The 20,555-nt window shown below is 38.7% G+C and overlaps 2 protein-coding genes across 4 annotated transcripts in view; one reads left to right on the plus strand and one right to left on the minus strand.

The window, feature by feature from the left end:
- The window catches only part of LOC106873409 (U3 small nucleolar ribonucleoprotein IMP3-like), an 86,008-nt gene extending 70,452 nt beyond the window's left edge, over nucleotides 1-15,556 (plus strand). Inside the window, exons 3-7 of the mRNA XM_089339152.1 lie at nucleotides 3,473-3,547; nucleotides 4,329-4,408; nucleotides 6,449-6,500; nucleotides 7,283-7,355; nucleotides 15,475-15,556. Of these exons, the coding sequence (XP_089195278.1) occupies nucleotides 3,473-3,547; nucleotides 4,329-4,408; nucleotides 6,449-6,500; nucleotides 7,283-7,355; nucleotides 15,475-15,498 (304 nt within the window). The 3' untranslated portion in view covers nucleotides 15,499-15,556. The remainder of the gene's footprint in view (nucleotides 1-3,472; nucleotides 3,548-4,328; nucleotides 4,409-6,448; nucleotides 6,501-7,282; nucleotides 7,356-15,474) is intronic.
- Nucleotides 15,557-15,634: 78 nt separating this feature from the next.
- Nucleotides 15,635-20,555, minus strand: part of LOC106873320 (Golgi reassembly-stacking protein 2) — a 30,214-nt gene continuing 25,293 nt past the window's right edge. For all 3 annotated transcript variants that reach the window (XM_089339151.1, XM_089339150.1, XM_089339149.1), the window contains 3 exons: nucleotides 19,581-19,697; nucleotides 18,640-18,819; nucleotides 15,635-17,479 (listed from right to left, as the gene is read on the minus strand). In XM_089339151.1, the coding sequence (XP_089195277.1) occupies nucleotides 17,124-17,479; nucleotides 18,640-18,819; nucleotides 19,581-19,697 (653 nt within the window). In that variant the 3' untranslated portion in view covers nucleotides 15,635-17,123. The remainder of the gene's footprint in view (nucleotides 17,480-18,639; nucleotides 18,820-19,580; nucleotides 19,698-20,555) is intronic.

A 20,555-nucleotide genomic window follows, 5' to 3' on the forward strand; every position in this document is an offset into this window, starting at 1 on the left:
GACCAGTGGTCAGACTGTTGGGCTGATGATTGTAAAGTCTAGGGTTCAAGTGTCAGGCCAGGTGGCACACTGTATCCTTAGGCAAGGCACTTCATTTCACATTGCTCCTACAAGCCACTCAACTGAAAATGAGTTACACCTGCCACAATATTGGTATTTCTGAGACCATAAGACCATTAGCCCTGCTCCCAAATCTTGTAAATTCACGAGGTCGTTAACCCTTGATCACTATAACATATTGGGTGATGATGATAATGATGATGATGTAAATGAAATTTTGTTAACTATCTTTTTTTTTTCTCCCCTGGGAGTAATTCTGCAAGATAAACAGAACGTCTAATACAAACAAACACGCTGACAAGACACATTCTGTGGTAGCTTGATATGCTACAATAAGCAGCTAAATCTCCCTTAACACTTTTGGCACCAACCTGCTCGAGACCACCCTTGGTCCTCATACAAGCTTCCTGTTTTAAATGGATCTAAGTTAAAATCCTGCCATTAGAACTTCATATTAAAATTATGCTTAATAATGACAATTATTTTACCAAATTCTTCAGTATTGCCAAAATTAACTGAAACAGAATTACTGTATTTCACCAGAGATATGGTAACAAAAGGGTTAAAATGGTCTAAATTAAAACTTTCTGCCATCAAAATTTCATGTTAATTCATGTTCCAAATACCAGATTAATAACGACAAAGTTGTTTTACGAAATCCTTCGTTATTTCCAAAATTAATTGAAACAAAGACAGTGTATTTAAAAAACAAATATGGTAACAAAAGGGTTAAAGTGATCTCAATTTTAAACCTTCCATCAAAATCTTATGTTAACCCTTTTGTTACCATATTTCTGTGGAGATGCTCTGTGCTTCTTTGAATTAATTTTAAATATAACAAAGAATTTAGTAAAATAACTAAGTTATCATTCAGCTAGTGTTAGGAACATAAATTGTGACTAAGGTTTGGTGGAAGATTTTAATTCAAAACTTATGAAAACAAGACATTTGTATTACAGAACCAGGCAGGTTGGTATCAAAAGGGTAAATGTATAACAACAAAATTGTTTTCCTTAATTCCTCATTATTTCCAAAATTAATCCAAAGCATACTTCAACAGAAATATGGTAACAAACGGATTCAAAATGATTTCGGTTAAAACTTCCATCAGACTTCATGATAGAATTGTTGCAGACATCAACCAAATAATGACAAAATAATTTTCCTTAATTCTTTGTGATTTTCATAAAGTATTTCAACAGAAATTTGTCTACAGAATTTGTCATGATATCTGATAATCTGCAGCTACAGTGTAACCATCGCTGGATGATGTGTGGAATGTTGTTTGGATGAAGAGGGTCCAATTAATCAGAGCTGACCCAGGGAGGTGCGTGGGGAGTAGCTAAGCAACAACAACAACAACTTAGGGTGAGATAGAAATCATCAGGGTAGTTTAAGGGTAACCTGGTTTGGTTTCTGCCGTTTTTGTGAGCCGCTCCCCCTTGGCATCATGCATGTAGGCACACCCACAGGAATTCGAGTGTCCTCCTCCCAGTATTTTAACTGTTGCATCACCATCACCTTCATCACCATCACCATCATCATCAGTAATGTCACTTGAGACTTCTGATCTCCCCATCCTATTCTTCCCCCACCCCCACCGAACCCCTGGACTGTCCCACATACCCCCCCCCCCATTCTCTCTCTCCTCTTCTGCTATCAACATCCCCTACATTGGTGACATCTGGTGGCAGTACTTGTAGCTCTGCCTATCCCTTTCCTCACTCCCTCTTTCTCTACATCATCCCACTTTTATCTTCTGCAGCAGTGGTTGTGGTGGTGGTGGTGGTGGTGGTGGTGGTGGTGGTGGTTGTGGTGGTGGTGGTGGTGGTTGTGGTGGTGGTGGTGGTGGTGGTGGTGGTTCTGAGATCTGCTGGCAGTCTGTCTGTGAATGTCACACGCCATCATCACCATCACCACCACCATCATCACTATATGACTACTATTATTACCCTTCTCCTCCTCCTCATCATCATCACTGCTGACATCACCACCCACCATTGCTCATGGCAACCACCACCACCATCATCATCACCATCACTTACAACTTGCCATCATCACTATCACTATCATCATCTTCATCACTACCACCACCACCACCACCACCACCTAACCATGACCATCACACCACAATCATCACAGGTAGCACACTCCCATTATTACTATAACGACCACCACCACTTCCTTCACCCCCCCCCCCCCATTTTGCCCCCTCTCCCCTTCTCTGTTGCCCTGGATATTCGTTGGATCAAATTTCAACCTCATTCCTTCCATCTGTAACCATCCCATATGACTTTGTTGTGAGAGGAAGATGAGGATCTACGCCCCCACCCCACCCCCTGCGTCTCCCTCCTTAATACTTACTATTGTTGCTGTTGTTGGAAGTGGTGACGATTTGTGGCGGGTGGGGAGGTGTTTATGATACTAGCAGTTATGAAGATGGTGGTGGTATTGGGTCTACAGTGATGGTCATGGTTTTGGTGGGGGGCTGGCGACTGTGTTGGTTTTCATCCCACTCACTCCAACCATGATCAATTAGGCAGATTCTAACATCAAAAGATGTTCCCGCCATGCCCATCCTGTCTTATTCATGGACACATAAGTATACCTAAGACTATCTTATTGAATGTGCACTTTGTCCCCCACCCCATATCTCCTTTTTTTCCCCCTTTCTCTTTTCTCTTTTTCCCTTCTTTTAAAGATGATAGGGTGTGATTAAAAGATGTAGTTGTTGTTTTTATCAGGGTTGCATGCTGCTTGTGAACCCAGTTCTTTAATCCTTTTTATACTGAGTGCTGGTGTCATCATCATCATCATCATCATAGTCATTGTTATTATTTAACTTGATCTCATTCTTGATTAAGTAGCCCTGTCTGATCAGATGCATTCCATCTGTGATCTTACCCACTCCCTCATTGTTTTTCTCAGGATATTATAGGTATATATGCATATATATATGTATGTATATATATTGCTCTTGTTATTATTATTATTATTATTATTATTATTATTATTATTATTATTATTATTAAGACAGCATGCTGGCAGAATCGTTAGCATGCTGGACGCAAAGCTTAGCGGTATTTCGTCTGCTGCTACGTTCTGAGTTCAAATTCCTGCTGAGGTCGACTTTGCCTTTCATCCTTTCAGGGTCGATTAAATAAGTACCAGCTACACACTGGGGTTGATGTAATTGACTTAATCCCTTCCCCCAAATTTGGGGCCTTGTGCTTCCAGTAGAAAGGATCATTATTATTTGGAAACAAAATATGTGTATGGTTAATGTATGTACAGTATGTGTGCATATATATATGATGTATATGTGTATGTATATAGTGACTGTACCCCTTTTCATTGTTGATCAGTTTTTATGATTGTTCTCCATATTTATATCTTTTGTGTTTCCTTTCAGGTATTGTCTTGGTTTGATCTCAACTAAACTCTCCCTGGAATTGGCTAACAAAGTCTCTGCCACATCATTCTGCAGGTAAGCAACAAGGGACTTTAATAACATTGTTTAATTACTGCTTTCATTAATTGGACTGTAGCCATACTTGAGCACTTTCCTTTGACCCTTTGGTATTTCAACTGACCCTACCAGGCTCAAATACTCTACTTTGTTTTATTTCCGGAAACGTCCAGATCCAGCCTCTTACACTTACCCTACAATGTCATTCTAAAAATAAACAATGGCTTCATTGAAATCTCAAAGCTACTAAATAATGCATGATTTATTCAAAGCAATGTGAATAGATAAGCATTATGCTAAGGAGTTAAACCAGCCATACCTCACTGACCCGTCAAACTGTCCAACCCAAGCCAGCATGGAAAATGGATGTAATGTAACCTCGTGGGCATCGGTACCATTTTCCTCTTTCTCCGTTCTTCCATTCTCCGAACTTTCCATCTTTCCGACGAAGGGCTACGCCCGAAACGTCATACACTCTCTCTTTCCTTTCCTGAGCGTCCAATAATACTATCCATATCACATCCTCACTTTGTTGTTTTTTTGTTTTTTTGTTATTGTTTTTTTGAACTATATATATATATATATATATATATATATATATATATATATATATATATATATATATATACATATATATATATATATATATATAGACACACATACATGCCACATGCACGTAACTACACTGTGTAACATTCTCTGTGTCACCACATAGTGTTACATTCTGTGTGAGTGCACATTCTAATATTGTGTGTTTCCTTATATATATTTTACCATATTTCTTTCTTTTCCTCTGCAGGCGACGCCTTCCTGTGATGATGGTTCGATGTCACATGGCCGAGAATCTGAAAACTGCAACCAAATTTGTTGAACAAGGACGTATCCTTTTGGAACGAGAGACACTTTTTAATACATGCTTGGTGTAGAAAGATGCACTGGACAGGTTTTATATATGGGCAGAGTTATGTGTTGTTTTAAAATGTCTGCTTGTGGTGGGATAAGCTTTACTTGAGTACGGTTTGTAGTGGGATAGGTTTAACTTGAGTGTTGCTTGTGGTGGGATAAGCTTAACTTGAGTACGGTTTGTAGTGAGATAAGTTTAACTTGAGCGTTGCTTGTGGTGGGATAAGCTCAACTTGAGTACGGTTTGTAGTGGGATAGGTTTAACTTGAGCGTTGCTTGTGGTGGGATAAGCTCAACTTGAGTACGGTTTGTAGTGGGATAGGTTTAACTTGAGCATTGCTTGTGGTGGGATAAGCTCAACTTGAGTACGGTTTGTAGTGGGATAGGTTTAACTTGAGCGTTGCTTGTGGTGGGATAAGCTCAACTTGAGTACGGTTTGTAGTGGGATAGGTTTAACTTGAGCGTTGCTTGTGGTGGGATAAGCTCAACTTGAGTACGGTTTGTAGTGGGATAGGTTTAACTTGAGCGTTGCTTGTGGTGGGATAAGCTCAACTTGAGTACGGTTTGTAGTGGGATAGGTTTAACTTGAGCATTGCTTGTGGTGGGATAAGCTCAACTTGAGTACGGTTTGTAGTGGGATAGGTTTAACTTGAGCGTTGGTTGTGGTGGGATAAGCTCAACTTGAGTACGGTTTGTAGTGGGATAGGTTTAACTTGAGCGTTGCTTGTGGTGGGATAAGCTTAACTTGAGTGCGGTTTGTAGTGGGATAGGTTTAACTTGAGCGTTGCTTGTGGTGGGATAAGCTCAACTTGAGTACGGTTTGTAGTGAGATAGGTTTAACTTGAGCATTGCTTGTGGTGGGATAAGCTCAACTTGAGTACGGTTTGTAGTGGGATAGGTTTAACTTGAGCGTTGCTTGTGGTGGGATAAGCTCAACTTGAGTACGGTTTGTAGTGGGATAGGTTTAACTTGAGCGTTGCTTGTGGTGGGATAAGCTCAACTTGAGTACGGTTTGTAGTGGGATAGGTTTAACTTGAGCGTTGCTTGTGGTGGGATAAGCTCAACTTGAGTACGGTTTGTAGTGGGATAGGTTTAACTTGAGCATTGCTTGTGGTGGGATAAGCTCAACTTGAGTACGGTTTGTAGTGGGATAGGTTTAACTTGAGCGTTGGTTGTGGTGGGATAAGCTCAACTTGAGTACGGTTTGTAGTGGGATAGGTTTAACTTGAGCGTTGGTTGTGGTGGGATAAGCTTAACTTGAGTGCGGTTTGTAGTGGGATAGGTTTAACTTGAGCGTTGCTTGTGGTGGGATAAGCTCAACTTGAGTACGGTTTGTAGTGAGATAGGTTTAACTTGAGCATTGCTTGTGGTGGGATAAGCTCAACTTGAGTACGGTTTGTAGTGGGATAGGTTTAACTTGAGCGTTGCTTGTGGTGGGATAAGCTCAACTTGAGTACGGTTTGTAGTGGGATAGGTTTAACTTGAGCGTTGCTTGTGGTGGGATAAGCTCAACTTGAGTACGGTTTGTAGTGGGATAGGTTTAACTTGAGCGTTGCTTGTGGTGGGATAAGCTTAACTTGAGCACAACTTGTAGGGTCAACTTGAACACATCTTGAAGTGAGATAGATTTAACTGGAGCACTGCTTGAAGTCGGATAGGTATGGTTAAGTTGAACATTGTGTTCAACCTCTGGTTGATTTGAACATTGTTTGTGGGGTGGATTGGATCAATTGAGCACTGCTTACGGTGAAGTCAATTTAACACAGGCAGCATGTATGTGTGCTTGCTTTAATCTGATCCCTGTTGGTTCTGAAGTGAGTTTAATGCAACAAGTGGCTGCTTCAGTACTGTACGGTTAACTTGAAATCGTTGCTGGTCAAGGTTTCCATTGAAACAGCTGACTGCCAAGAAACAAGAAACAGGTTCTACTGGAATTGTAACATTTGTGGTGTCCGTCAAACTACCGCCTTAGCTTTTCCGAATTAGTTGGTTCCTTGACTTAATTTTTTTTCTTAGATATAAGAGTTGGTCCTGAAGTGATCAAAGACCCAGCTTTTCTGTTAACAAGGTAAGAATTACTTTGGTATATCCATCCTCCATACCCTCCAGGGAGAAAGAGAGAGGAGAGGTGTGTTTACTAAGGAACTTGCCTGGAGATCATTGGTGTCAACAGAATTGTAGTGTGTGGTCAGTCCAGCCAGCTGTAAATTGGCACCAAAGGAACAAGCCACTGCTGCAAGCAGAGGCAGTACTGTAAAACTGATGAGTGTTTTGTTTTTATTATAGAGTTCAACATTGGTGAGGGTGGAGAATGTGAGTAAAGGGTGAGAGGAGCTCATCGTGTGTGCATGCATGTCGCTTTGTCTTGATGTTGCATCTTGGTTGTAACCATGCATCACCGTCATACAGACACTGTTATTGCTTATTTTTAGACTTTCCCTGAAAGAACATGTCTAGCAATGGAGAAATATTTACTTTGCTTGCAAGTAACTGAGGGCTGGTGACAGCAGGGGCATCCAGCAGTGGAAAAACCTGCCTCAGTGAATCTCCTCTGACCCAAGCAAGCATGGAACAGTGGACGTTAAATGATGATGATATTTATATATGTGTATATATTTATTTGTGCCTGTGTGTATATATATATATATATATATATATATATATATATGTATGATGGCTTGACTCAAATATAAGTTGTCTTGAGATACATAGAATTAAGTTTACAATGGTTGGCAGCCCCTAACATTGAAAGGACATAAGCCACTCCATTCCCTTCCTCTCTCCCCCCTACTTTCTTCTCTGCAACACTCAGTAATTAATTAACTAATCAATTTTTTCATTTTGTTTCAGAAACATGGAAGATTTTCTCACGTGGACAGACACATCAAAAATAAGAAAACAAGTATTGGAATATAACAATTTGGTCAGTCAATTTCTTCTTCACCTTACATTGATAGATTATGACGTGTGTGTGTTCCTGTCTCCTTGCCTTGACATCAGGTGATAGCTGTAAATAAGTGTCACCATCATACAAGTGGTGTCGTTTGTTTCCAATCCTCTGTGTCTGCCCATGTGAATTTCAGGGTATTGTAGTAGAATAGAATATGTGAAGGGGTTTGGGGTACCGTTGTAGAATAGTGTGAAGATGTTGGGGTACTGTGGTAGAATAGTGTGAAGGGGTTTAAGGTACTGTTGTAGAATATATAAGCGTCAGGCTCACAATCATGAGGTAGCGAGTTCGATTCCCAGACCGGGTTGCGTGTTGTGTTCTTGAGCAAGACACTTTATTTCATGTTGCTCCAGTTCACTCAGCTGTAGAAATGAGTTGCAACATCACTGGTGCCGAGCTGTATCGGCCCCTTTGCCTTCCCCTTGGATAATATCAGTGGTGTGGAGAGGGGAGGCTGGCATGCATGGAAGGCTGCTGGTCTTCCATAAACAACCTTGCCTGGACTTGTGCTTTGGAGGGGAACTTTCTAGGTTCAATCCCATTGTCATTCACGACTGAAGGAGCTCTTTACCCTTTAGTCTTGTAGAACTTTATGAAGAGATTGGGGTACATATAGTTGAATAGCTAGTGTGAAGGGATTTAAGGGACAGTAGTGGAATAGATGGTGTGAAGGGGTTAGTATAGATAGTGAGGTAGGTAGAACGAAAGGGTTAGTGTAGTAAAGATACATTGCAGGGTCATGGTAATGCGATGGAGGGGGTAGTGAAGGGGTAGGTTAATATTGTGGTGGTGGTGGTGGTGGTGGGAGTTCTTTGAATTATAATGCAAAAAAAATAAAATGTTAACTTGCATAGCTTTCTTAAAGACAGATGTTATATCCTCCTCCTTGAGCCCCCCCCCCTCAACTTCAACAATCCCTGGTGACCTCCTTGACAAACACTTGTCACTGTCATCACCATTGTCAGCAGACGGTGTAGGGGTTGGTAAGGGCCATTCACTGTCATATGTTGTCGGCTCTTTGTCTACACACTCTCTCTTTCTTTCTCATGCTGACACACACATCAGATACTAAGAGACTTAGGGGTCCATAAGGGCCATAATTGTGCATCTGATAATGTTAAAATAATAGCTGGCAGCAGCAAATATGGCCAAAGTATGCTAGTTTCTGGCATCTATTGTGTTTAATAGGTTTAAGAGGAGACTTGTCGCTTTCATCCGTGATGTATACAATTGGCCGTGTGTGATACGAAAATGAATTATGCACACACACAAAATTAATTTAAACAGTTAGACGCAATAGAAATACTGTAAAGGAAGAAATTTATTGTCACTAATTGTGAATGAGGGTGCTTAAGTACCTTGGTTGCAAGAAAAAAGGGGTTAGAGGCTCTTAACCGCTGTAAGAAGCACGCAATCCAGATGTGGCTGTGTGGTTGGAAGCTTGTTTACAAACCACGTATTCACTTCTTCAGCAAGACACCTGCTCCTCTCCTTCCATCATAGTTTCTTATTTCTCCAATCTGTTATATATTTATTTATATATATATATATATTTATTTATTTATATATATATTTATTTATTTATATTTATCATCATCATCATCATCATCGTTTAATGTCAGCTTTCCATGCTAGCATGGGTTGGACTGAGGACTGGTGCAACCGGATGGCTACACCAGGCTCCAATCTAATTTGGCAGAGTTTCTACAGCTGGATGCCCTTCCTAACGCCAACCACTCAGAGAGTGTAGTGGGTGCTTTTACGTGTCACCCGCACGAAAATGGCCACGCTCGAAATGGTGTCTTTTATGTGCCACCCGCACAAGAGCCAGTCCAGGGGCACTGGCAACGATCTCGCTCGAAAACCCTACAAGGCCAGTCAGGCGGTACTGGCAACGGTCACGATGGTACATCTTATGTGCCACCCGCACAAGAGCCAGTCCAGGGGCACTGGCAACAATCTCACTCGGCTTGCCGGGTCTTCTCACGCACAGCACATTTCCAAAGGTCTCTGTCAGTAGTCACCGCCTCGGTGAGGCCCAATGTTCGAAGGTCTTGCCTCACCACCTCAGCCCAGGTCTTCCTGGGCCTACCTCTTCCACGGGTTCCCTCAACTGTTAGGGAGTGGCACTTTTTCACGCAGCTATCCTCATTCATTCTCATCACATGTCCAAACCAGCGCAATCGTCTCTCTTGCACACCACTACTGACGCTTCTTATGTTCAGCTTTTCTCTCAAGATACTTACACTCTGACGGGCATGCACATTTACATTACACATCCAGCGGAGCATACTGGCTTCATTCCTTGCGAGATTACGCATGTCCTCAGCAGTCACAGCCCATGTTTCACTGCCATGTAGCATGGCTGTTCGTACACATGCGTCATACAGTCTGCCTTTTACCCTGAGTGAGAGTCCCTTTGTCGCCAGCAGAGGTAAGAGCTCTCTAAATTTGGCCCAGGCTATTCTTATTCTAGCAGTTACACTTTCAACGCACCCACCCCCACTACTAACTTGGTCACCCAGATAGCGGAAGCTATCGACTACCTCTAGTTTTTCTCCCTGGAATGAGATAGAAGTTGTTTCCTGTTTGTTTACAGTGTTTATTGCACCTGAACATCTGCCACATACAAAAACTAACTTTGTAGTTAATCTGCCTTTGATATTGCTGCACCTCTTATGTGTCCATAGCTTGCACCGGGTACATCTTATAGGCCATTCGATTCTAGTCCTTGCTTCCACACTTTAAACTTCTCCTCTAGTTCTGATAGTGACTGCGCAATTAGTGCAAGGTCATCAGCATAGAGGAGCTCCCAGGGGCAACCTGTCTTGAATTCCTCTGTGATCGCCTGGAGGACTATGATAAATAGGAGGGGGCTGAGGACGGAACCTTGGTGGACCCCTACCTCTACCCGGATTTCATTACTGTACTCATTTCCAACCTTCACCTTACTGACAGCATCTCTGTACATGGCTCGCACAGCTCTCACTAACCATTCTTCTATCCCAAGTTTCCTCATTGACCACCAGATAAGGGATCGGGGGACCCTGTCAAAGGCTTTCTCCATGTCAACGAAGGCCAGGTACAGAGGTTTATCCTTGGCTAGATATTTCTCCTGCAGCTGTCTCACTAGAAATATGGCATCAGTGGTGCTTTTACCTGGCACAAACCCAAACTGCATCTCATCTAAATTGATTCGCTCCCTAATTAGTTGGGCTATGACTCTCTCCGTAACTTTCATAACCTGATCTAACAGCTTGATGCCTCTGTAATTATTAGTATCTAAAGCGTCACCTTTACCTTTGTAGCAGTTTACTATGGTGCTGCTACACCAGTCATTGGGTATGACTCCTTCGTGTATCACCTGGTTCGTAATACGGGTGACTAGGCTGTAGCCAACACTGCCAGATATTTTGAGCATCTCTGCAGTGATTCCTGATGGGCCGGGGGCTTTCCCTGTCTTCATACTCTTAATTGCTTTATCTACCCTGGTACTGTCAACTTGGATAGCTGGTCCCTCTGTTGGGTCGACATACGGCAGGCTCTCTTTCTCCCATTCATTCTCTTTATTAAGCAATCTATCGTAGTGGCATCTCCAGACCTCTTTCTTATCATCCATGCGAACACATTTCTCTCCTATAACATCACTATTCTCTCTCCTACACTGTCTTGCAACACGAAATACCTCGAGTCTTTGGTCCTCACGGCGCAGAACATTGGCAAATCTTTCCTTATCTGCTTCCCCTCTGGCTAAATAAACCTGTCGCCTAGCCTCCCTTCTGGCAGATTGGTACAATTCCCTGCTACCACCGTTCTTCCAGTCCTTCCAAGCCTGTTTCTTTTGTCTAATAGCCCTGTCTACCTCCTTGTTCCACCACCACGTTACTCTGGGTCGGGAGGGGACCTTACACCACCCACAAATCTGGTCGGTGGCTTTCAACAGGTTGTCCCGCAGAAATCTCCAATTGTCTTCCACGTTGTATGATGCTATATCCCCTTCTATTTCGTTAAATGCTTCAAGTAACTTGTCTCTAAGTCTCTGTCCGATTGCAGGGTCTTTAAGCTTCCACACCCTTCTCCTCCAAGCCTGTCTAATTCTGGGCACCCATTTTGCCTTGATCCCAAAGTCGCTAACTACTAATCTATGTTGTGGGGTACATTCTTCGCCAGGGTAGGTTTTGGCATTTATAAGCCGCCCTATTTCTGGCGAGGATGTAGTCGATTTGGCTAGAGTGTCTGCCAGAGCGGTAGGTGACTAGGTGACTGGCAGGTTTCCTGAAGTTGGTATTGCAGACCATAAGATCGGTTGCATCACAGAACTCCAGCAGTCTGGTTCCCTCCTCGTTGCGGGAACTGAAGCCATAGCCTCCATGTATGCCATGGAAGCCTCCAGCACGACGTCCGACATGACCGTTGAAGTCTCCAGCCACTCGTCGATGAGGGTGTCATAGAATTGGTCTTTCAGACCATCTGGTAGCCCCGGTTGAGGTGCATAGGCTGAGATGACAGTAGCTAATCTATGATGAAGCACTAGTCTGATCTTAAGTACTCTGTCACTTACTCTAACGATCTCGATTACCTTATCCACCCATTTCTCCGCTAGAAGTATTCCTACGCCCCCGACCCCGTCAGTGTTCCCTGCCCAGAAAATCTTGTACCTGTGTTCTTTGCCTGTGAGGAACCTCGCAGAACCTCCTCTCCATCTTACTTCCTGGATGCAGCACATATCTACGCGTCTCCGTTCAAGCATCTCAACAATTTCACCAGATCTACCTTTCAGCGTGCCGACGTTGAGAGTGCCAATCCTAACAGTATGGGTGTTGGGGGTGTGGGCCTGTAGCCTGGGAAGGGGAAAAGCAGTGTCGTGTACCTGAAAAGAAAACTTGCAATTGGAAGAATTCATAAGCAAAACAGTACCTACAACCTGCAAACATTTCTCAAACTTAATGCGCTACCCAAAGGTAGGGGAGAGGATGGCCAAGGCCACTAGATGGGTTCCGGGAGACAGCCGAGGATGACAGGATGACAGAGGAATGCACTTCCGGTGGAGGGGGTGGGAGGGCGGGTTACCGTCAGCGAGTAGATAGGGCTCTTAATTGTAGATTTTAAATATTTGAGAGACAACAATGCATAAATCGTAATTTTTAAAAGAACAATGAATTCTAGGTGAATAGAATAGAATGAAATCTAGGTGAGTAACATGAATTTAGGAAGCTTAGAAAATGAATAAGTATGAATTTAAGACAAAAACTGAATTCAATTGAATTTCATGGAGAGAAACAAGATAAATAATAGAGGGCAGACTAAAGCGCGAAGGTATGAGATGTTTGAGGCCGTAAATAAATAAAAATCTTTATCTTATCTGCATCTTGGAGACTCCGTCGTAGTATGTCAGCGGAGAAGAGATTGAGATAAATGAATATATATATATAAATATAAATGAATATATATATATATATATATAAAAATGAATATATATATATATATATATAAATATATAAAAATGAATATATATATATATATATAAATGAATATATATATATAAATGAATATATATATATATATATAAATGAATATATATATATATATATATATGTTACAGTCTGTCATACCGGCCATGATGAAATACCACAAGGTATAGAAAATACGTATTCGCCTTTATATATTTAATCCTTTACATTGAACACTCAATGTTTCATATATTCAATAAGACATTCAATACTTCATTTCATTGTACCATCCATCTTTTTTCATATTATATACTATATATTCCATATCCCACATAAATTTTACAAGAAAATAAATAAAAAACAGAGTTGGAACTCTTAAATAAAATAAATAAATATAAATATATAAATAAATATATATAAATATATATAAATAAATATATATAAATAAATATATAAATATATATAAATATATATAAATAAATATATATAAATAAATATATATAAATATATATATATAAATATATATATATAAATATATATAAATATAAATATATATAAATATAAATATATATAAATATAAATATATATAAATATAAATATATATATATATAAATATATATATATATAAATATATATATATAAATATATAAATATATATATATAAATATATATAAATAAATATATATAAATATATATAAATATATATATATAAATATATATAAATAAATATATATAAATATATATATATAAATATATATATATAAATATATATATATAAATATATATATATAAATATATATATATAAATATATATATATAAATATATATATATAAATATATATATATAAATATATATATATAAATATATATATATAAATATATATATATAAATATATATATATAAATATATATATATAAATATATATATATAAATATATATATATAAATATATATAAATATATATATATAAATATATATATATAAATATATATATATAAATATATATATATAAATATATATATATAAATATATATATATAAATATATATATATAAATATATATATATAAATATATATATATAAATATATATATATAAATATATATATATAAATATATATATATATATAAATATATATATATAAATATATATATATAAATATATATATATAAATATATATATATAAATATATATATATAAATATATATATATAAATAAATATCTAAATATATATAAATATATATATAAATAAATGTATATATATGTATAAACATATATATATAAATATATATAAAAATGAATATATATATTCTTTTGCTTGTTTGTCATTTGACTGTCCATGCTGGATCATTGTTTTTAGTTTAGCAAATCGACCCCAGGACTTATTCTTTGTTAGCTTAGCACTTATTCTATCGGCCTCTTTTGTCGAACGGCTAGGTTACGGGGATGTTAACACACCAGCATCGGTTGTCCAGCGATGTTGGGGAGATAAACACACACACCCATATATACATGGGCTTCTTTTAGTTTCCGTCTATATATATATATATATATATACTTATTTATATTTGTGTGAAGGTGCATTGCTCAGTGATTAAAGTGTTGCAGTCTCACGATCACTAGACTGTGGGTTCAATTCCTAGATCAAGCAGCACCTTGTGTTATTTGAGCAAAAACACTTCATTTCACGTTACTCCAGGCCACTCGGCTGTAACTGTGTCACCCTGCGACGGAATAGCTTTCCGATCCGAGGGAATAAAATGGCCTGCTCGCCCTGCCAGTGGTGTGAGTTCATTCGAAAGCTGAAACAATGCCAAGCAATATGTAACAGCATCCAATAGTCTGGTCGATATCGTTATACGCAGCCCGTCTTAGATATATAGACGTATGCGTGGGTGTGTGTATGTGTTAGCTTGCAACTAAGGGACGCAACTCTTCCTCTCTGTTCATAAAACAACTGTTAAAAAAAATTAATTACTTCAGCGTCACAGTGACAGAGATTATTTTGTCTGTTTACAAAATGTCTATGCGAGATTCTGTGATGTTGATGCTTTGAAAAATAAACTTACAACTTTCCAGTATATATATAGTGCCATAAAAACCCCCCATATTACATTGATATATATATATATATATATATATATATATATATATATATCAGGTTTTTAAAATTTTATTTTACTTATTAGTGGATGTATTGTGAGAATGTTGTGAAACTGCAGTATTCATGTGTGGCACCTTGGGCAAGTGTCTTCTTCTATAGCCTCGTGCCAACCAAAGCCGTGTGAGTGGATTCGGTAGACGGAAACTGAAAGAAGCCCGTCGTATGTGTATATATATATATATATATATATGTGTGTGTCTGTGTTTGTCCCCCCCCCCCCCTCCCAACATCGCTTGACAACCGATGCTGGTGTGTTTACATCCCCGTAACTTAGCAGTTAGGCAAAAGAGGTGGATAGAATACGTACTAGGCTTGCAAAGAATAAGTTCTGGGGTCGATTTCCTCGACTAAAGGCGGTGCTCCAGCATGGTCGCAGTCAAATGGCTGAAAAGAGAGAGAGAGAGAGTTTTAAAGAAAATTTCAATGTATTCTTGGATATATGAAATGTTATTTAATTAAAAAAAATTTTTTTTTTTGCAGAGAGATGATTTCGACACAATGTGAAACAATTTATGAATAACATGAAACCAGAAATAAATCTATTGAATGTTTTTTTTTTAAATTCTTGTTTTATTTACTTACTTATATTCCTTTCAACTCTTTCCCTGTTTGGTTGAAACAATTTGAAAACAAACTTGCGAATGACAAAATGAATTTATTAAAGATTTCTCTCTTTTTTTTTTTTTCCTTTTTACATGAAAATTTGAAATGTATCCTTGAAGCCAAAACAAAAAATTTTAAAGCAGGAATGTATTTATGCTCCAGTTTCATCTTCCTATATTTTTATACACATCTGTAAGTACACGTTTTGAGTGAATTTCACAACAAACCCAGCTTAAAGAAAATAAATCCCGTTTAGGAAACACAACCTGCCTCTTAACAAAACAGAACCATATTACTTGCTGCTATGAGAAAGAAAAGTGTTGACCCCCCCCCCCCCCCCCCCCCCCCCTCCCCTCACTAGGGGGTAGGGAGGGCCAACAGTTTAGTGGGGTCAGCAAAACTGGGCAGATCACACTTGTGTTTGTGTAATATAAAACATTTTTCTAGCACCCCCACCCTCCGATCTTGAACTATGAACTAAAAGGTTTCTTATAAATATATTCCAATTGTTTTTTTTTCTATAAGTTGAAAAAAAAAAAAAACATCTACAGAGCAAACAGACTAAAAATGGGAAATGTCTACACAAAATGAGAAAGACATTTCAATACTTTCTCGTGGCATCCTTGCTCCCTCTCCCTTTAAATATTGACCCATTTTGCATTGATTTGAATCAATCATGCAATATCTCATAACCTTGAGATTTTGATGCAATGGTTTATTTTTAGAATGATATTGCAAGGTAGGTGTAAGGGGCCAGATCTGGCCGCTTTGAACCTTAAACTGAATATTTGTACAGGATATGGCCGGTTAAAGAAACACGGCAGAAAGTTCATATCAAACGTTTCGGGTTAATTGGGAATTTAACCCCACCAACAAACTTTAGTTGTTTGACCTGAAATCAGTTTAAAAAAATCAATTTAAACATGGAGATGTTTCTGAAATAATCATTAGATGTATTAAGTCCAAAAAACTCCCCTCCCCCCATATCTGCTTCCCTCCACCCCTCCCCTCTACACTCTGAAAATAATTTTTTTAGTGGGAAAAAGTTGAAAAAACAGGAAAAGAGCTGAATAAAAGTTTCTCTCATCAGCAACCATCAGAGAAGATGGATTGCAAAACGTGTACGGAAGAGAATAATATTCTAGATTAAAAGACAACAAACAGGAGCAACCATAGTGTAATTCCTGTCAGAGCAGCAGTTAAAAAAAAATAATAATAATAATTCATTGCTGTTCTCTCTGAAAGACAATTTTCCTCTTTTTTTTTTTACATAACAGAAGAGAAAAAAATAAAAAACAGGAGAGAAAGAAAAAAAAAAACAACAATAAAACAGTTGAAAGTTTTGAACAAACAACTGAAGTGTTTTTGTTTTGCCCATAAAAAGATCAAGTTTTTTTTCTTCAAATTGCTATTTATTTATATATATATATGTATATATATATAAATATAGGTGTGTTTTTTTTTTGTTATTTTTACATCCTTCCACTGTTTGGTTCAAAAACTTTAGCCGCGCGTTTGATCAGGTGTTAAGAAGCTGCCATTACACCCTTTTTCTCCTCCAGTTCATTGGTCTGTGCAGTCAGCTCTGCAGCTTGGGGCTGCGCAGACACATGGCTTTGCGTCAGCGACACACCTTCACTAGCTCCTTCGTTTGCCACTGGAGTCGCTGTGGCTGTTGGCAGTGTCGCGGGTATGGAGGAATACGTCATACCGGGCAATGTGGAGATACTGCTGGCTGGCACTGTACTGGAAGGCATCATAGATGCTGACAGATTTGGTAAGCTAATTAGAGGTGGAACCATTCCTGTGCTGAAAGCAGGAGGTGCCATCATTCCAGTAGTGATGGGTGGTCCTACCATTCCTGTGGTGAGAGGCACAGTGGCTGAAATATTAAAAATTTTAACAAAATAAAAAAATCAAATGGTAATTAAAAGTAAGACATCTACTTTCTTAAAACCTAATCATAATCATAACGATTTTAATAATAATAATAATAAAGATTTAAGGGGAGGGGGCAAATTGATTATATCAACCTCAATACATAACTGGTACTGAATTTATTGACTCTGAAAGGCAAAGTCTACCTCTGTGACATTTGAACTCAGTAAAATCCAGAAGAAATGCTGTGAGGCATTTTGTTTGATGCAGAAACAATCTTGCCAGTTCGACGCCTTAATTATATTAATAATTACAAATTAATTACAAAAACCCGCAACTCTGGGGAGGGGCCAAGTTGAATTGGCCCCAGTGTTCTACTAGTGCTAATGTTACTAACCCCAAAAGGATGAAAGGCAAAGACGGTCCCATCAGTATTTGAACTCAGAATGTAACGATTGATGATTCTGCCAACTCACCAGCCAATGGCTTAGGTTGCACTGACGGTAATCATCTCAGCTGAGATCAGCAATTATAATATTAAAAAAATACAGTTTGGCGTATATTTATGCCAACCAGTTTAAAGCATGAACTGTTTATGTAAATTGTCATCACTACAAGCACAATATATTCAATGAAACTGGCATGGCTGGATGCAACAGTAAATTCCGTGAGTGATAGCAGATATTTATATCAACCGCAACACAAACAGATACAAAACTGCTGCAGAAGGGGCTGTGGATGTTTTTGTCATCTGATTCAAAGTGAAGACAAGGCACCATCAGTTTTGAGAGAAGGGCAAAGTGGATTAAATTGATCCCAGTATGCAACTGGTACTTAATAATAATAATAATGCTTTCTCTTATATGCACAAGGTCTGAAAGTTTCGGGAAGGGGACTAGTTAATTACATTGACCCCCAGTAATTATTTGGGGGTCAATGTAATTTTAGCTTGTCGTGCGTCTTTGTGCTTGTCAACCAGTGTTGGTGTGTTTACATCCCTGCCACTTAGCAGTTCAGCTAAAGGAACTGATAAAATAAGTACCAAGCTTTAAAGAATAAGTCGTGGGGTTTGATTTGCTTGACTGAAATTCTCCAAGGCGATGCTCCAGCATGCCCGTGGCCAATTAACTGAAACAAGTAAAAGATAAAGGTAATTAGACTCACCTCCTCCTGCAACCGTTCCTGCCCCAGCTGCAGCTGCCCCTCCGACAACGCCAGGGTTGATTGCTGATGTAGAGAACGTGGGGGGTATGGTTGGGAATCCAGGTATAGATATTGGAGTGGTCAGTGGAGGAAGTGATGCTAGGTTTGGTAAGTTTAGCATGGCTGTTGGTGGCGGCAGAGCTGGAAGAGAGAGACAAACAGACAGACAATAAAACCACTGGAGGATCAGAAGGTGTTCAGGTATTTAGAGGTAACTTTGATCGCATTCCAATGCCCACCCCAACTGATTAATGACCTACACTATTAATGTGGTGATCAAATTGCCCAGAATTATTATTATTATTAAGAAAAAACCTGTCCTCTGGATTGTGTTTTTGCTTTCAATATATATGCAGGTGTGTGTTTAAGAAGTTTGCTTCTGAACCACATGGTTCCAGGTTCAGTCCCATTGCATGGCACTGGGCAAGTGTCTTCTACTATAGCCCTGGGCTGACTGAAGCCACATGAAACTAAAAGAATCTCATCAGACACACATCTCTTTGCTATTATGTTACTCTCGTATGTCCAAATTTGACCAAATGCGGTTTTTTTTGCAATATTTATTTTTGCTTGTAAAAGCTGGTTCTTTTGGTCAAAGTATCGTATCTCCAGCTGCTTCAGATGCCAAGATATCAAAAATTGTCAAAGAGTAGTAGAATGGTTCTGCTATGGAATGGTGAAACTATTTTTGTGCTTTCTGAGAAAAAGCAACATTTTGGACTTACGACACTTTTGCATAATACAAACAATGTATAGTTTATTGAAACAGATTTTCAATGGCTAAAATGAAAATGTGGACATGAAAACAAAGATATGAGGGGTGGTCATGGCTGGACTATTTTTAATCATGAGATCAACCGAGTCACTGGGATTAAACAACAAGAAGTAAAGTAAGGACCTACTTGATGCTGAACCTGGTGGAAATGTTAAGGGTGTGGAGAAAGGCATCTGGCCTGGAACTCCACTGGCCCCAGACATTGCATCAACTGGATTGTTTAACACAGGGATAGTTGGGACGCCTGCAAATACAAAAAGGAAACACTACTCAACAGAAGAAAAAAGAGACACAGGACAAATACAGTTTGTTTTTTGGGGGCTTTTATTATAAAATTAAATGACAATATATTATTTATACTGAGAACTTCCAAGAGACAGCATTAATCCTGCCAAAGTGAACTTTGCATCCTTCCAGGTGTTAAGAAAAATCAAATCCAGTAGAGGACCTTTTTGTTCCCCACAAAATTGTCAGCCTTGTGCCAAAATTTGAGTCAATAATAATAATACTTTCTACTAAAAGGCAGAAAGCCTGAAATTTTTTTGTGGGGAAGGGACTGGTCAATCACATCGACCCCAGTGTTTCACTGGTACTTTATTGATCGACCCCAAAAAGGCAAAGTCGATCTCAGCAGAATTTGAACTCAGGACATAAGAATGGACGAAATACCGCTAAGCATTTCTCCTGGTGTGTTTACAATTCTGACAGCTCACCATCTTAATAATAATAATAATAATAATAATAATTATTATTATTATTATTGTTATTATTTCAAATTTTTGCCACAAGGGCAGCTTTGGGGAGGTGGGGATGAGTCGATTACATCGAACCCCAGTGTTCAACTGGTACTTAATTTATTGATCCCAAAAGGACGAAAGGCAAAGTCAACCTCGACTGGTAAGACCCTGCAAAGAATCAATAAAAACAAGTCATGGGAGACAATGCTACATGTTATGCAGAAACGGGTGGGACACACTCACACCCACATGTATACTGTATAGAAATGTAGAGTCAATGTATTAAGTATACAAAAACAATGAATATAATTATCATAAAATGCAAAAATCTAACAGCGTTACGTCATTGTAAAGGGAGACAACTC

Source organism: Octopus bimaculoides, chromosome 21 (assembly GCF_046866305.1).
Source record: "Octopus bimaculoides isolate indiv1 chromosome 21, ASM4686630v1, whole genome shotgun sequence".
Lineage (NCBI taxonomy): Eukaryota > Metazoa > Mollusca > Cephalopoda > Octopoda > Octopodidae > Octopus > Octopus bimaculoides.